Below are 12,918 nucleotides of genomic sequence, written 5' to 3' on the forward strand. Positions count from 1 at the left end.
GTCCCTCCACTTTGTGTGACAACATCAAGGCGCACGCCACAAATCGGAGGAGAAGCTCGGCTAAACCATGAACGAAAGGCACAAGATCACGCGGGAAGGAAAGAACGAAAAAAGTTATTTTCTAGCTGCCGAAATCTCGACGCCATCTTTGTTGTAAGAAGTAAACAACGAAGAGAACGGAAAAAACCGCGAAATTGTTGAACGCATGAAAAATCATTTTTATTATGCAAATTCTTCTACAAATAATGCCGTTGTGTTAAATTATTCTTTATCTTATGTGTACACACGTTCTCACAAGCGAAAATGAAGAAAATTGCAGTAAAAAGCCACCACCAAATTGTAAACAACGAAGAAATGTAAACAAACGGCTAATGTCAAAATCGTTCAACTTTTTTCCTAAATGCGATTCTAACGGGCTACTCTCCTGCCCGCGTGATCTTGTCTTTTTGGTTCATGCGGCTAAACACTAACATATTTGTAAGCGTCAAACTATTATTATTATTATTATTATTAGGTATATAAATTCACTTCTAAAAAACTAAATTTTTCCCATTTTGTTTTGCAAGAGAGGCAAAAAAGGAGAGCGCTAGAGAGAGCTATTGGTTTCTGCTAGCTTTTTGGGATTTAAAACGCATTACAGCAGAAGCAGAAACTAGTGATAATTTCTGTAAAGAAACAAAGCTAGTGCACGCAAACAGCTGTTAGCAGGTGCCACCTGATTGTTGCAAAAAAATGGCGTAAGCCAAAACTGGATACAAACTCTTTAATGCCTACGCCAATAAATTTACTGCAAACTAGTATTTTTTAGCGCTTTATATTATAAGGTATCTATAGTTTGATAGATATATTAATTTCAAAAATACTAAATTTGAAGCCATTTTCAATAACTTCCAACACACTAAATTATCCAAAAGCTGGCAACATCGCTATGATTCTATTCCGCTACCCACTGGAAGCTTAAATTTTTTATTAAAGCCAAACGCTCGTGGAAAGCAGGCGCTTTGAATAATTGTGTGTTTCAAGTTTTATTAAAATAACGCAAATAAAGTGTTAAAAACTGCTTAAAAGTAAGCAATTACTAGATCCAGTGTGCTTCTTTCGTCAGGTGAGTTTTTTTTTAGAAGATACAAACATACTAGAGTAAATACGCTAGCAGCGCAGTGACGTTAACGTTTACGACGCTGCCGGCGAAAATTTCGCTGCCTCAAATTGTGCCGCTTTGCTCCAAAGCGGTTTGCACTTCCATTTTGCAGTATCTACACAAAATATTTATGCATACACACCATTTTGATATACTTTCTAAGCATTTGCATTTTGCAGGAGCAAAACTGAGTGCCAAAAAATCGACAGAATTTACCTGCATCGTTCATACAACCGAGCACGTAGACATCTCGTTGTCGTCAGCATACATTTAAATCGGAGCAGCTGCATAACGTGTGGCGTCGACAAGAGAAAATCTCTTGTCTGCTTTGCGCCTGTTCCTCTTCTCCAGCAAGGGTCGCAGCCGTAATAGCTACAACAACAATAGTAAAAGTTTCTTAATTCCAGTTGCAAACTCGCGCAGCAAGTCAGCCAGCCAGTCGTCCAGAGTTAAGAGTTGCAGCTGTAAAAACGCCGGGTAGTTACACTTTTCCTAAACAAACATATATATCTGCCGGTTGTAGCTCGCTGCCAGCCGCCTGCTGTCTGCAAATTGAGTATCGCTGTGCATATCGTCAAGGTTTTCGTGCTTATACGTTTCAGTTCAGTCTCTGAGCGCACATCCAACAGTCATCATCGCAACGCATCACCATCACGGAACGCGTATATATCTGTAATTTATAAAATTTTTGTATGTACTATAGCCACCGCCACTCGGTATCAACATTTGTGGCAGAAGCCAACTTAAACGCCAGCTCTAATATCATCTAGAACGCATAACTGCTTGTCTGGAGTTTTCGCACCGTTGAGGAGTTATTGGAACGTTCGTCTGGCTGCTTGTTTTTCGCATCCACACATCGCTTTCAGTTCCGTTTGGTGTCTGTGTGCGTGCGTGTGTGCACTTTTGTCTGCCTATACGCGCCCGTGTACGATAGTTGTGTGCCGTGCCGTTTTTCAGTCATCGTGGTCTTTGTCGTCGTGTCCATCGCCGGTTCCCGTATCCGTATTCAGTCGTAATCGTCGGTATTGTAGCTGTGGTCGTGAATAGCTTGTCTCTGGAATTCACTGAGTCGCATTTTCGTTTGCAAATTTGCTGCTATCTTTTTGCACAGTTTTGGAAAAAGAACCAAAGTGAAAAACCGAAACTCAGCTTCGATCTCCTACACAAAGAAGAATAACTTCGTCGTCATTGTGCAGCGAGAAGAGCAGCGAAAAATTTAAAAGACACATTGCCGGTTGCGAACGAACGTCGTTGCTGTGTCTCTATATCATCATCGAATTCGTAGTGGTGGCAAGAGCGAGCCAGCCAGCCTAAACAGCCGTTGCAGACGCAGCAGGAACACGAAGTATTGCGAAATTGGTTTAGGTTTTTTTTTTTTACATTTTGAAAATTTAAAAAAGGGGAAGCTACCGAAAGTTAAACAGTCGGAGCTAGTAAAAATTTCCATTTGCTGAAACTCAGACAGTTGCTTGCATCCCGGTTTTCTTCTCGAATACCCTAGAATAAATGGTTAATATGGAAAACGCTGAAGAAGTTATGCAAATTTTGGAGCGCTTCACGCGACTCAAGCAAAAGGAGATACCTAAGGAGCTAGACGATTACTTGCAGTATGTGGCGAAAACTGGTGACACAGTCTTCAAATGGTCCAGTCTAAAGTATCTATTCCGCGAAAAGCTACTTAATGTGATCAAGCATTTCCACGATACCTCGCCTCGTGTAGATGGTAAGTACGACAATAAAAAATCATTGAGTAATAAGCATTAAATGAATTCCTGATATAATGGCGGAGTTAATATTGAATGAATAAAATGGATGGTAATGGTGGTGGTGGTTAAAGTTTATTGCCTGCCATGAAGCCGATGTCTCTTTTTACTGGATACTTACTAACCGGCTTTTTAGGCGAGTATAAATGTACATAGATACATTTTTATGTATATACATAGGTACACATGTATGTAGACATGTAGATATATACAGCTCACGTTATTTCAAATTGCACCACACTCCATTTTTTTTACAATTTATTCTTTACGCCCGTTGTTGGGGGAATTGCAGTCGAAAATTATCTACGCAAAAATGTTGTTTCACCGTTGGTGTAGGCAACTTTCTCCATAAAAAATGCCAAAGTTGGGAGAAGAAAGCAAGAAAATTTGCAACAAAAAATTCAACGCAGACAACTTGAAAGGTGTTATACGCATGTGCTTCCATATGTATGCAGGTACATAGTATATGTATGTACCTATATGTGGAACATGTAGTACATACAGAAGAAAAAAGGCTTTAAACTGATTTCTGAAAACATTTTTTAACCGACTTCAAAATAAGTAGAAGGATATAAATTCGCCGGAATATTTTTTTATTTTATTTTTTTATGTATGTTATCGCATAACTTTGGACCACGTCGAACGATTTCGATCTAACGGAAAGGTGTTGCCTCAAGGGTGGTCCCATATTAATTTGGTTTAGATCCAATCATGAAGAAATTAACGGTACTATTAAATTTTTATATAAAAAATTGAGTCGGTTTTGTTTTTTTGCTCAAAATGTACATACTTGTTATTTAAAAATTATAACAAATGATGATGTTCAGGCGTTTCCCTTAAGCACAAGGAATGGAAGAACTAGAGTTTCAAAGTTGCTACAATTCCGAGGCACTTCCAGTTTGACAGCATACCACTAATAACGGGTGATTTTTTAAGAGCTTGATAACTTTTTTTTTAAAAAAATTTGCAAAATCTCATCGGTTCTTTATTTGAAACGTTAGATTGGTCCATGACATTTACTTTTTGAAGATAATTTCATTTAAATGTTGACCGCGGCTGCGTCTTAGGTGGTCCATTCGGAAAGTCCAATTTTGGGCAACTTTTTCGAGCATTTCGGCCGGAATAGCCCGAATTTCTTCGGAAATGTTGTCTTCCAAAGCTGGAATAGTTGCTGGCTTATTTCTGTAGACTTTAGACTTGACGTAGCCCCACAAAAAATAGTCTAAAGGCGTCAAATCGCATGATCTTGGTGGCCAACTTACCGGTCCATTTCTTGAGATGAATTGTTCTCCGAAGTTTTCCCTCAAAATGGCCATAGAATCGCGAGCTGTGTGGCATGTAGCGCCATCTTGTTGAAACCACATGTCAACCAAGTTCAGTTCTTCCATTTTTGGCAACAAAAAGTTTGTTAGCATCGAACGATAGCGATCGCCATTCACCGTAACGTTGCGTCCAACAGCATCTTTGAAAAAATACGGTCCAATGATTCCACCAGCGTACAAACCACACCAAACAGTGCATTTTTCGGGATGCATGGGCAGTTCTTGAACGGCTTCTGGTTGCTCTTCACTCCAAATGCGGCAATTTTGCTTATTTACGAAGCCATTCAACCAGAAATGAGCCTCATCGCTGAACAAAATTTGTCGATAAAAAAGCGGATTTTCTGCCAACTTTTCTAGGGCCCATTCACTGAAAATACGACGTTGTGGCAGATCGTTCGGATCGTTCAGATGAAATTTCAAAGCATACTGAGCATCTTTCTCTTTGACACCATGTCTGAAATCCCACGTGATCTGTCAAATACTAATGCATGAAAATCCTAACCTCAAAAAAATCACCCGTTACTTAGCTTGGCGTATAAAGGTACACTTTAGCAAATTTATTCTTAGCAATTTGCATTTCGCTGCATTTTTAGGAAAAAACTGAAAGCTAAAAGACAAATTTTAAATTTCTTATTTTTATATATTGTATGTTATATATATTTTTGATTACGCTTAAACACAAAAAGTATCCACAAAAAATTAGGCCTTGTTTTTGTGCAAAAATTAGCAAAATTTAATTGCATATAATTAAAAAATGTATCAAGGTCGCGCGTCAGTGATGATACCTTGCGAACTAAGGGGCGCAGTAAGGAAATTTTAAATGCGATAACAATGCTAACTAAAGACATTTTTGATGTTGTCTTTAAAACTAAGCAAATAAAATTACAAAAAAATATAATATTTTCTCAAATGGCGATTTCAATGGAATTCCTATATCGCTGATGTTAAATTCTTATTTTTAATAACCGAAATCTTTATCATTAGCCTTTTCATTGCTACAAACGCCTTTGTCGCCAAGCAACTTTGTCACATTCTTTTATTTTTCCCCACTTTCCGTCCTGCCCGTCGTTACTTGTTGATTTTTTCAACCGTTGCCTGCTTCTAAAGTACCTACATTATTTGCGTATATTTATAAACATTTTTTGCTTTGTGCGAATTTTAACTAGACTAAGCTTGAAACCTGTTCGCATAAAAATAGCAACAAAAGCAAATGGAATAAAGAAAGAGTGCAAAAAGTAAATACAGCGAAATAAACATATGTATATGTATGTATGTACCTGCATGTGTGTGCACACAAACAACAAGACGCTATATAGACTGGATCGAAGATACAAATTTGTCGATATGACTGACAATTTTTTTGACCAAATTAAGTGGGAGTGTGGCTTCTTGGCACGAAGAAAGCTGATTGTGTAGCGCGTGCCAGGTGATAGTACAACTACATATTTATGTATAAGATAGCACATGTATACATATGTACCATACATACCTACTCCATGGACATAATTACTATTGAATACACAAATAAAACTCTTCTTTTTATAGTTAACACCATTGCTCACTTGTTCGGTAATTGGTTTCTTTGCAAAAAAACTGAAAAAAAAAACATACATACAAACATATATTAATACATGGAACTTCAATGAAAAAGGTTAAAGAATATGTATAAAAGCAATTTCGATTGTTATTCTTCGTGCGAAAACCTTACTCCCATTACACAAATTCCAGCCACCATGAAATTGTTTATTTTTTGTTACTTTTTGCTTTGTTTTAGCTTCAATACTAAGGTAGGCACATTCATACATTCGTATGATAAACAACGATTGTTAACACTTCTGCTAAGCACTTTTATTTTGGGCTATCAAATTTTGTAGCTATGCGCAACTCGATATTCTCTCGACTTAATTGATAAATTGTTATTTAATTTACTGCCGCTGACTAATCGCTGGAGAGGCTTTCCTGTGCGTCACACATTCGGTTTTGATATAATAGATAATACGCCTTAATGTGATAAAAAAAATTTGAACATCTTCGTAAGGTTTCCGAATTGTGCCTGGTTAAATATGCGTGTTAAGAAAATGATTGCAACTTATGGCAATATCGGATATAATTAATTGTCCCATACAATTTTTATTTTTTATTGGATTATTTAATGTTTTTTTATACACATCACAAAAATTGGGCTTTTTGTTATTTTTTTACTCTAATAATTTGAGTTTAATCATAAAAATTCAAAGAGGTGTTGTTATAATAGCTCCTACTATTTCCCCATATTTTTTTCAAATTTTAGCTAAATTTATAAAACTGTGAGCATGCCGAGCTCTTGCAATTCGGATGATATTGAAGGCTCCTCCCTCAGCTCTAGTGAAACTCACCGTGTGACATTCATAACACACGCCAGCTACTTGCGATAGCGATCCGAATATTTTCGCTAACTGGTTTGAGAATAGGTATAAAGAGCATATTCCAAGCTTCAGGGCAACCCCGAACATCTTTTTTATTTTATCCCAGCAGATAATTTCAGGAATTAAAAAAGGCCTTCCTAAGAGTCCAGAGGCCTTCCACTCTACATTCCTTTCTCCTTTCTTTTATGTATGGAGTGGCACAAATTGAAGGGCTCCTTCTTTTGCTACCCATAGAAGGCCTTCCACAAAGGCTTTTATAGGACGTACTTCAGAAGGCCTTTTGGAGGAGTTCTTTTAAAGATCTTTAATTTATAAAAATCCTACATCTTTGAAGTATTTGCTTAAGGTTTATATCAAATATGTGTTATTGCAACTTAAAATGTTTATTGAAATTCATTTGTAATGCTAAATAATATAAATTTATGCATACGCGTAAATTGTAAATGGATACGCCCTTCTAGAAGGCATGCTAGGAAGCACTTTTCAGTCCTTTTTGGGTATGCCTCTTAGAATAGCTTTACTTAAGAAGACCTACCAAAATTATCTTCTGGGATGGCACCCAATCCACATAAGTTTTTTTTTCATTTTTAGTTTCAAGGTTTTGTGCTAATTTTTGCAACATTCTTAACAAGCAATTTAAATAGATAACCGCAAAATTCATTCAAAATAGACATGAAAATCATGTTTGGTTAAATTAAATAGTAAGGTTAAATATACAATATCTCTTTTCGATTGTTGGTGCTTCCGGCAAGGCAGGAGTATTATCTATTTTGGTCATAATTTCAACCTTATAATTATTATGACATGACAAAACGTATTAGATACAATGTTTGAAAGTAGAAAGAATAAATAAACTTTTGTCGACATGTAAATTATTTTCATTATTTTTTACGCCGTTAAAGTTGTTAGAATTGAAGTATAATTTTCTCTAATTGTTTAATCGTCAGTGGCAGTGGCTTTTTTCAACTGCAGCAAACTTTGAAGCGTACCAAAATTTTCGCAACAAACTTTAGTTTATGCCAAAGCAGCAAAAATTCCATTCGTTGTGATGAGTCTTGACGCAATTTCTAGTCATATTTTAAGAAGTTAGAAATTAGTCACTATGTACATTCACACCCAAAAGTATTTGCCCAGAGAATTTTTCACAACGTATCCAACAAATGTCATTTTAATTTTTTCCGGTATTTTTTTTATAAAAAATATGGTTAATACTACAACAAAAACATTAAAATACGATTTCTAAACTTTGTGTTAAACTCAGAAAAATTAAATAAATTTCCATTAAAATTTTCAACTTTAAAAAAATTAAATATAAAAATTTAAATATAAAAAATACAAGTTTTAAATTTCTAAAAAATCACGTTCATTTTAAAGAATTTTTTTGTAAAGGGTGTTTCGCATTTTTTTCCATACAAAGTATTTCTGTTTTTTTTTTATGGAAGGAAAAACCAAATTACAAAAAATCAACGGTAATATTACATTTACATTGAGCCCAAATGCGTCATTTGGGCGAGAAACCTCAAATGCGAGGCCAAATCACACATTTTTCCATACAAATTCACATTTCCAGAATGACGCATTTCGACGCATTTACACAAAATCACGAAACAAATGCGTTCCAATTGCCGTACTATTTTATTGAACGCACTCAGAAACAAAAGTTCCACAAAAGCTTTGGTTTGTCTTTGACATTTGGAATTTTTCAAACACAAAACAAACAACGAAATAAATAAATCTTTAAAATTTGTGTGTAAAAATTGTTAATTTATACAAGAGCTTTACACATTTTTAGTTTAATCAAAGAATAATTGCCTTTTTGTGTCCAAAAAGCGTTAACAATATAATAAATGTAGTGTTTGTTTACATACATTTTGTTTTTGTCTTCCCTTTTCATTTGATGAGAAGTCAAAGCAAATGCGGATCAAGCAGTGTAAACACCTTCAAATGACTGATTTCAAATCAAGCATTTTGGTCCAATGTAAATGTAATATAAGTCCTAGCTATTTCAAACATGCACGTACTTAAATGTAATTGGCTACAAAACGGCATACGCAAAAAATTCAAAAATTCCGATCCGATGAAAATTTGCGGGAAAATTTATTGAATTTTCCTGAGTTTTGCACATGGTTTAGAAATTGTATTGTTATGTTTCTTTGTTATGGTATGTATTAGTTTTTTTTTCAATATTTACGTTTTTTGAGCAAATTTAATTCTTAATTTTTTTTTTTTTTTTTTTGAAAACATGGTTCATGCTTTAACCTAAACCATGTAAATCAAACCTTATACAGAATTTTGAAAGATACAACAAATTTTAATAAAAATCTTTAACTTTTTAATCTGAATTTTTAGATATGTAGTTTTCAGTTACATGGCTTATGCAATTCTAGTAAATAAGTGCAAGTTTTAGGCGGCTAAAAATCGCGTTGATTTTTAAGAATTCGTTTTGCTAGCAGCTTTTGCTGTTTTTTTTTTTTATATAACAAGTGAAGTTCATAAAGACTGGCCTTAATTTGTTTTTAACTTTTTTCTGGGGCATGTTCTTCCACAAGATATTCATGTTTATATGGAAAAGTACAAAACGCCGCCAACACAACAAAAAAGTACCAAAAACCAATGCGATTTTTTAGCCGCTTAAAACTTGCACTTATTTTACTAGAATTTCATAAGCTATGTAGCCGCGTAAGTACCCAAAATGTTTCTAAAGATTCAGATTAAAAGGCTCAAAAATGTTTGCTTTATTGACCGCCACTGTATATAAATACATACATTGGTACATTGCTGAGCACTATGAATCATGAATATTCCATGAATCTGGTGTGCTAGAATCCCAATGGAATCAGAAATAGGACATACAATTTAAGTGAGAATCGACTTTAACTGCAAACAGGTGAGGAGGCAAGAGGTGAAGTTGAACTTTTGTTGGTGCTCGGTTTTTATTGTTACACTTCTCTAAATTTGATTATTTCTGTAAAATTTTCTTACTTTAAGTGAAGCAAATAAACTAGGAAAATTTTAGTCATTCGCGATTCTCCAACCATACATCACTAGCGAATTCCTCATAATTTTCTTGGAGCTATACCTGTACGCGCTTGTGCTTGGTTCTATTCGCTAATTTTGTTGTTTTGTTATTGCATCAGAGATGAACTGAAGCGAAGAACAGTGGACTCACCTTAGTCGGGTCTACGGAACCGGAACGACCCACTTTTATATCTGACAACAACAGAATAAAAGCAAATTTTTCTTGATTATCTCGGTGGATTAATCCAAACTAAGATTGATCACAATGCGGACACCTGCCAAAAACCATTGAGAAAGTCCATGTCTCTAAAGCCATCCCTAAGCAAAAACCTTCGGTTCGACGGGTGGGAGGCTATCATATACATATATCACTATTCTGACATGTTGTCTGTGGCAGCATCCCACTACTAAAGCCTTTAAAACCTGGCAGTGAAGGTTCGTCTTATAATCCGATAACTCTCCTTTCTTGGCCAGTGGATAATTTCAGGAGTTAAATCCCTTCCTGAGAGTCAAAAAACCTTTCACTTTACATTCCTTATTGCTGTATTTTTTGTGCGGAGTGGCACAAATTGAATCGTTTCTGCTTTCGCTACCCATAAAATGCCTCCCAGCACGAAACCAGCCTTTCAAGCTTTTGTTTAGTATTCACGACGTTAGACCTGCATGAAATGAATAAAAATTGTTTAAAATTAGTGTCTAGCCGCAACAAAGAAAACAAACGCAAAATCATATAACCAAGTTTCGGCGTTGTGCAATCTTCAGTATCATTTTTCGTTACGCCGGTTATGTATTCACCGATATGTAAAGGAATAAATCTAAAAAAAGTGACACTGTTTCAACACACTTAAATCACACAATGCATTCACTATTGCGGCTATCTAGTGAAAATCATTCCAACTTGCCTCTCGGTAACATTTACCGCTTAAAACACATCTTTTTTTTAATCACTTTGGGGGGATTTTGTGCTTTCCACCAGCTCCGAATGCCATAAATCACAATGTCAAGTCCGGCCTATTACCGTCTTTTAAAATTTTTAACTGGAAAAGCCAGTTACCATAAAAAAGTACATCTATGTATATAGAAGAATCAAAAAAAAACAAAAAAAAAACGGCTAAGTAATAAAACTCCAAGCTAAGTAAGCACAATGAAAGAAACTCATAAAAGCAAATCAGCAGTAGGCACAAAGACTTTCGAATAGCAAATTCCAAGTTATTCAAGTCTGAATTCAAAGTCGGGAGACCAAAGTGAGTGAATGAGCCTGCAACAGTCGACTTGTTTAAATGCGTTCATTCGCATCTTTTGTTAAACTTCAATTACTTCGTTTTTTTTCTCTTTAATTTTTATACAGTTTGCCTCTTCTACAGCTCCTACTTTCGGCAGTGCCTCGGCAAGCGCAACGGCTTTAAAATGCCAGTTGTTAAGCGCTTAACTAGTGAACAAAATGAAAATTATAATAAAACGTGAACCGAAAACATAAAGAATCTGCACTGAAAATGGCAGAGCAGCAATTCGAGTAAGAAAAAAGACAAAAAGCCCCGAGGAATATGTATGAAAGTAAATTTTTCATTTATTTTTACTTTTTTGCTATATTTTGCTCTTGCTTGCAACCAACGCAAATACAGATGGCAAAAAAACTTGCTGCTATTTTTAGTTCTTAATGACAACAACTAAAACAACCAGGGCAACTGTGCAAAAAATCATAATCAAATAAAAAGAATTACTGCAACAACAAATGTGGCTGCTGCAGCAGTAGCAGTGCTCATTGTGCTGAGCCACTTTCTGATATCAGCACAGACGGCAACGATGTAGACTGCCAATCATATAAAAAGGGTGATTCAAAAATTTGAAATTTGTTTAAATATATTTTTCGAAAATATTTTTGGGCATATTATGGTGTCAATAGAGTGTTAAACACACACGCACTGCTTAGCAAAATCACAATAAATATCCGAGACCTGCAATTACATTACCGGAACAAAGTATTGGCACAGCAAATTTTTCACAATACATATATGCAACAATTTTCATTCTAATATTTTTCCACTCATTTCGTATAAAAATATAGTTCTTTCTATAAGAAAAAACATAAAAATATAGTTCCTAAACTTTGTGCAAAACTCGCGAAAATTCAGCAAATTTTCATGAAAATTTTCAATTTTTTAGAATTTTTTTGAGTATGCAGAGTTTAAGCCCAATCAATTTTATTATAATAAGGTGCAGGTTTTAAGTAGCTAGGAATTACCGTTGATTTTTGGCATTTTTTTTTACGCAGTCTTTTCCATACAAAATTTTTTTTCGAAAATACTTTATATGGAAAAAAATGCAAAACACCTTCAACAAAAAAATCTCAAAAATCAACGCGATTTTTGACTAACTTCGAACTTGCATTTTGTTACTAGAATTTAATGGGCTGCAAAACTACATACTCAAAAAAAAATCTAAAAAATCTTGAAAAAAGTTGAAAATTTTGATGAAAATTTGCTGAATTTTCGCGAGTTTTGCACAAAGTTTTGGAATTATATTTTTATGTTTTTTGTTGTTGAATGAGCCATATTTTTATACAAAACTGGCGGAAAAATATTGGGTTAAAAATTGTTGCATATATTGTGAAAAATTTGCTGTGCGAATACTTTGTTCCGGCAGTATATGTATTCCTATAAGTTCTTACAAAAAATTATCAACCAAACCTGAAGACCTGATTTATGTTGTTGGTGTTCCAGTATTAAACAAAATGGACCCGAATATAATCTTTTTTTTTTATTGAAGCATTGCCAAAAATATTTTGGAGAATAATGCACTTACAGTGTAAGTCTTACACCTTTGTTTAGAACAACTCTAGGTCGTTCGGTTGACTGTAGTGGGAACAGGGGACTTTTAAAGCTTCAGTAAATCGATTTCTACAACAGGACAAATATATAATTCAAATTAACGTTAATTTGAAATGAACTCTGGAACATAAATTTGCTGCCATATTCCGCTCGAAACCTAACCTTCGCTTCGCAGTGGTGGATCATCACTTGATCCTGCTGGCGTTATCTCACGAATGGCTGGGAATATTCACGCTTACCATTTAGCGTTTGTTTTGTATAAAAAGGAGTTTAATCTGATACAACTCCAGATTATGGTTGTACCAGCGAAATTTGCAACCATGAACAACCTTTAGGATGTTTTTTTTTTCAAAACCAAAGGCGAAGGGTGAGAAAATTTTGTGTTCGTTTCTTAAAATGTCACACTCTTGGGAGGCAAAAAAGGCACATTCTCTGCCCTGT

The 12,918-nt window shown here is 35.0% G+C and overlaps 1 protein-coding gene and 1 long non-coding RNA gene across 3 annotated transcripts in view; one reads left to right on the plus strand and one right to left on the minus strand.

The window, feature by feature from the left end:
* Positions 1 to 1,006: 1,006 nt before the first annotated feature.
* LOC118748906 lies at positions 1,007 to 1,447 on the minus strand. The gene is made up of 2 exons (XR_004994108.1): positions 1,358 to 1,447; positions 1,007 to 1,256 (listed from the first exon to the last, which is right to left on the minus strand). It is a non-coding gene; the product is annotated as an uncharacterized LOC118748906 (long non-coding RNA).
* Positions 1,448 to 1,744: 297 nt separating this feature from the next.
* Positions 1,745 to 12,918, plus strand: part of LOC118748904 (serine/threonine-protein phosphatase 4 regulatory subunit 2) — a 31,073-nt gene continuing 19,899 nt past the window's right edge. Inside the window, exon 1 of one of the 2 annotated variants that reach the window (XM_036483644.1) lies at positions 1,745 to 2,864. In XM_036483644.1, coding sequence (XP_036339537.1) covers positions 2,648 to 2,864 — 217 coding nt within the window. In that variant the 5' untranslated portion in view covers positions 1,745 to 2,647. The remainder of the gene's footprint in view (positions 2,865 to 12,918) is intronic. The other variant, XM_036483645.1, reaches the window with a different exon arrangement.

The sequence above is a fragment of the Rhagoletis pomonella genome, unplaced genomic scaffold, assembly GCF_013731165.1.
Source record: "Rhagoletis pomonella isolate Grant_MI unplaced genomic scaffold, Rhpom_1.0 Rhpom_scaffold_00013, whole genome shotgun sequence".
Taxonomy (NCBI): Eukaryota; Metazoa; Arthropoda; class Insecta; order Diptera; family Tephritidae; genus Rhagoletis; species Rhagoletis pomonella.